Source organism: Alligator sinensis, unplaced genomic scaffold, assembly GCF_000455745.1.
Source record: "Alligator sinensis unplaced genomic scaffold, ASM45574v1 scaffold1488_1, whole genome shotgun sequence".
Lineage (NCBI taxonomy): Eukaryota > Metazoa > Chordata > Crocodylia > Alligatoridae > Alligator > Alligator sinensis.
Window position 1 is genome coordinate 171783 of NW_005843097.1, and position 4290 is coordinate 176072.

At 63.1% G+C, this 4290-nt stretch overlaps 1 protein-coding gene across 6 annotated transcripts in view; it reads left to right on the forward strand.

Moving 5' to 3' along the window:
- The first annotated feature begins 895 nt into the window (after positions 1 to 895).
- TRIP6 (thyroid hormone receptor interactor 6) overlaps positions 896 to 4290 on the forward strand; it is a 12575-nt gene continuing 9180 nt past the window's right edge. For 3 of the 6 annotated variants that reach the window (XM_025193776.1, XM_006037304.3, XM_025193775.1), the window contains exons 1-8: positions 896 to 1037; positions 1686 to 1786; positions 1864 to 1940; positions 2023 to 2133; positions 2794 to 3156; positions 3265 to 3355; positions 3442 to 3611; positions 3857 to 4035. In XM_025193776.1, the coding sequence (XP_025049561.1) occupies positions 916 to 1037; positions 1686 to 1786; positions 1864 to 1940; positions 2023 to 2133; positions 2794 to 3156; positions 3265 to 3355; positions 3442 to 3611; positions 3857 to 4035 (1214 nt within the window). In that variant the 5' untranslated portion in view covers positions 896 to 915. Of the gene's footprint in view, positions 1159 to 1685; positions 1787 to 1863; positions 1941 to 2022; positions 2134 to 2793; positions 3157 to 3264; positions 3356 to 3441; positions 3612 to 3856; positions 4036 to 4290 lie in introns of all 6 variants that reach the window. The other 3 variants (XM_006037305.3, XM_025193774.1, XM_006037306.3) reach the window with 3 other exon arrangements.

Here is a 4290-nt window from a genome sequence, read left to right on the forward strand (position 1 = left end):
TCTCTCCATCCATCCTCCTATCCCTCCATCCCCCATCCATCTAGGTCTCTACTCATCCATCCACAGACACCCTCCTTCCCTTTCTCCATCCATCCCTCCACTCCTCCATCTCCATATCCATCTGGCCATCTCTCCATCCATCCATCCAGACCACGCAGCCATCCAACCCTTGATCAGTCCCTCCAGCCAAAGGCCCATTTTACTCTCTCCATCCATCCATCCACACGCCGTGTCCATTTATCTACCTATGCACTCACTCCACACCCTCCAGCTATCCATCTGTCTATTCACCTGTCTATCCATCCACACACATGCTGCATCCATCCATTCCCTCCCCATCTGTTTATCCATCCTTCCATCTATTGGCACATCTATTATCTATCCATCCATCCACCTACCCGTCCACCCACCAACCCAACGCCCCACCCATGGATCCCTCTATCCATCACCACACATTCCTGTCCATCGCCCACACCCAGCACAGGGCCCAGCGGGGGTGGGGGGGTGGGGAGGAGAACTACCTTGCAGCCAACCCACCCCCCTGCCAGAGGACCCAGCGAGCTGGGGCTGGGGCTGAATTGAGCAAGGGGACACAGGGAGCTTTTTACCAAAACACCCTTTAATTCCCTCAGAAAAATCACAGGTGGGGGGAGGGGCAACACACAGGGAAGGGCAGGGGAAGGCTCCCCCCACCCAGACCAGTTTAGGGAAACCCAACAGGGACAGACCGTAGGGAGGCGGGGCTTCTTGGGGGGGCTGGGCTGGGCCCCTAGAAGCCCCGCCCCCTGCAACATCATCACCACAGGGGTGTCCTGGCCCCGCCCCCTGTGATACCAGCACTCCCAGTTGGATGAGGGGAGGAGTCAGAAGGCGACACAATAAGGGAGGGGAGGGCCAGGGGGCGGGACTAAGAGGATGGCTGCCGAGAGGGCGGGGCTCCAAGGGCAGCCTGACAAGGGGATGTGGGTCGGGAGTGAGGGGCGCCAGTGGAGTGGGGACTTGCCTCCCACGACGTCAGCAGCCCACACTCCTTGGGGGTGAGGACCGAGGCGTCCGGCCGGGGTGCTAAGCAGCGGAGGCCGAGGTCGGGGGCTGGATGGAGACCGGAGCTGCTTCCGTCTGGCCCGGACACCTGGATTCAGTGCCTGTGACATCATGGCGGGTGTCTCCCTGCCTACATCACGGGGAGAGCATCCCCCGCCCGGACGCCCCGGGATCCCCCCATCCCAGAGCTGCAAGGAACCCGGGCGCCCAAACCCCTGCGTGGGGAAAGGACCGGCTGAGAGAGGAGCCCGCACCCCCGGGTCCCCCCGTCCCTCAACTGCCCCAGAGCTCCGGGCCCCTTTAAGACTCCAAATCTCCGGGGCTGCTTCTGTGTGGACAGCGGCAGGGGCCCGATCCCGGCTGGGTGCGGGGGGCGTCTGGGCTCCCTGCCCTGGGGGGGGTTCCTTCCCCCTCCCCACCGGAAGTGGCCGGAATTCCCAGCCCCCCACGTGACCCTTGGAATGCTGTGACGTCACGGAAAGTGGGGGGGGTCCATTGACCAAAACCTGCTTTGAACACCCCCCCCACCCCTCTCAAAGAGCCCAGGAATTCAGACTCCCAGCCTCCGCCCCATAACCCCCTCCCACAACCCTCCCAGAGACCCCAGGCATCCAGGCTTTAACCCCCTCCATTTCCAACAGGCCTCCTGTGATGTCTGGGCCCACTTGGCTGCCTCCAAAGCTAGCAGGGGGCTCCCCACAACCCCCCAGGACAGTCCCCACTGGCCCCCTGGAGACCAATGGTAACCCTCCTCCTAAGTGCCCCGGGGGGGCAGATCTGGGGGGATCGACTAAGGTAATTGTCCCCTTCTTTTTCCAGGTACCCCGGCCCCTGAGGGCCCCAATCCACGCTACCCAGAAGTCCCCAGGGCTGGACGGATTGGATACACCATGCAAGTAAGCTGTGGGGGGTGGGGTGGAGAGGATGGGGTGGAGGCCCTTCCCTTCCCACATTGCACTTCTTCGAATCCCACCCCAGGGCTCCACCCCGGACCGGGGCGCCAGCATTGACTCCCAGATCGACTCGCTCACCACCATGTTGGCTGACCTGGAGAGCGCGGCACCCTCCCACTGGGGTGGGGCCAGGCAGGTACAGACCCTACTGGATGGTGGTGGGGTGGGGGAGAGGAAAAGACTCCTCCACTTCGGGGGAGGGGGGAAGGGGAGGAGCTAATAGGACCCACACCACTGCCAAGGCCAACTCAACTCCGTCCTTCTACCTGCTGTGTGGGGGGTGGGGGTAGGTACTGGCAACACCGGTACCTTGGGCACCCAGGAGCCCACAGTTGGCACTGCTGAAAAGCATAGCCCATCCCTATCAGGCAGCGCCTCCTGTGACTTCCTTCTGTGCTCCAGTGCTAAGATACAGCTGCTTAAAAAAACCCATTGGAGGCAAAGGGAGAGGCCACAATTGCAATTGCTTTGTCACAATATATCATGATAGGAGGCTCATCAAGATGTGATCTTGGTGCCATTGGGAAGCCCTGGAGTTTAGCTTTCCAACACCACCAGGTTCATGGCTCTAGCCTCCACAGTTGGGGAGATTATTGCCAGGTCCATGATGCTGCCTGGAGGTTGTTCATATTTACCATTGGCTGTTGGTGGCCCTGTTGGAGGGCTCTTGAGTGCTTTGGGGGGGTTCGGGGGGGGTGGAATATCAAGGGTGAGGACCCCAAAAGGGGATGAGGGGACTCCTATGATTCCACTAGGACCCCCCCTCTCATCTCTACCTCCCATCTTCTCTCTCCAGAATTATGACCTCAGTGCGTACAGGCCCAGCAATGCCAAGATGTCCGGGTCATTGACCATTGGGGAGGTGCCCCCTGCCTATGGGGCAGGGGCACCACGGAGGTACCCTCAGCCCACCCCGGCATCCTACGCTACAGCCTTGACCCCCTTGAGCCCTGCCTTCAATGTCCAAGTCAAGGTGGCCCAACCCGTGCCGGGCTACAGTCGGCCCCAGCACCGGGCTGACGCACCTCCCCTGGCCAGCAGGGGGCAGGAGACCCCCAGGGGGTGGAGCCCAGGGCCCAGGGCCCCATATCTGTGCAAAGAGGATTGTGCTGGACCCATCAAGGCGCCCCTTGGTGGTGGGGGAAGCTACCAGCAGCAGGTAAGAGAGGAAGTGGGGGGTCCAGACGCTTGGGTTCTCTGGGAGGGCTCTGGGGGCTGAGACCAGGGGATTCTGGGAGCCTGGATGCCTGGGTTCTCTGCCCCCCAGGTGCCCCTCCCTTGCCCTGAGGATGAGCTGGACCGCCTCACCAAGAAGCTGGTCCAGGACATGCAGAACCCACCACCGGGGGAGTACTTTGGTGAGGGGCGGGGCCTCTGGGAGGGACCTCTGGGAGGGGGCAGGGCCATGCCTGGGTCCTCACTCTCCCTCCCGCCCCCCCTGCAGGGCGCTGCGGGACCTGTGGGGGGGCAGTGCAGGGGGCAGGGGCTGGCGTGGCTGCCCTGGGCCGCCTCTTCCATGCCACCTGCTTTGTCTGCGTGTCCTGCCGCCGGCCCCTACGTGGCCTCCTCTTCTATGCCCTGGACCGGCGCCCACACTGCGAGGCCTGCTATGCGGTGAGTGGGGCGCAGGTCCACCCAGGGGTGCTGGGCTCTCTGCTGCGGAAATGGGCCCACCTGGGGGATGAGCCCACCCCAGGATGCTGGGTCCCTGCTGCAGAGACAAGGAGCCTGGATGTCTGGGGAGTGAGGGCTGGTAGGATGCAAGCAGGGGGAACTGAGTTCTCTCCTAGTGCTGCCTGTAGGCAGGGTGGGGAATGTGGGGGGACGGGCCCTGGCCTGACCCCACCACCCCGCCCCAGTTGACCCTGGAGAAGTGCTCAACATGCTCACAGCCCATTCTGGACCGGATCCTGCGAGCAATGGGCAAAGCCTTCCACCCACGCTGCTTCACCTGCGTTGTCTGTCGCCGTGGCCTGGATGGCGTTGCCTTCACCGTGGATGCCACCAGCCAGGTGCACTGCCTGGCCGACTTCCACCGGTGGGTGAGGCCCCATGTGCCCTGACCCTCACTGCAAACCTGCAGCCGGTCCTGGCTCCCCAGTGCCCCTCACTCCCGACCTGCAGCCCCTCTGGCGCGTCAGTGCTCCTCACTCCCAGCCTTCTGCACCCCAAGCCCGGCAAGTGCCCCTCACTCTCAACCCGCAGCCCCTGCCTCTCCCAGCCCTGCTGGTGCCCTTCACTCCTAAACACCCCCCTGGCCTTCTGGTGCCCCTCAGTCCTGACCCACAGCCCC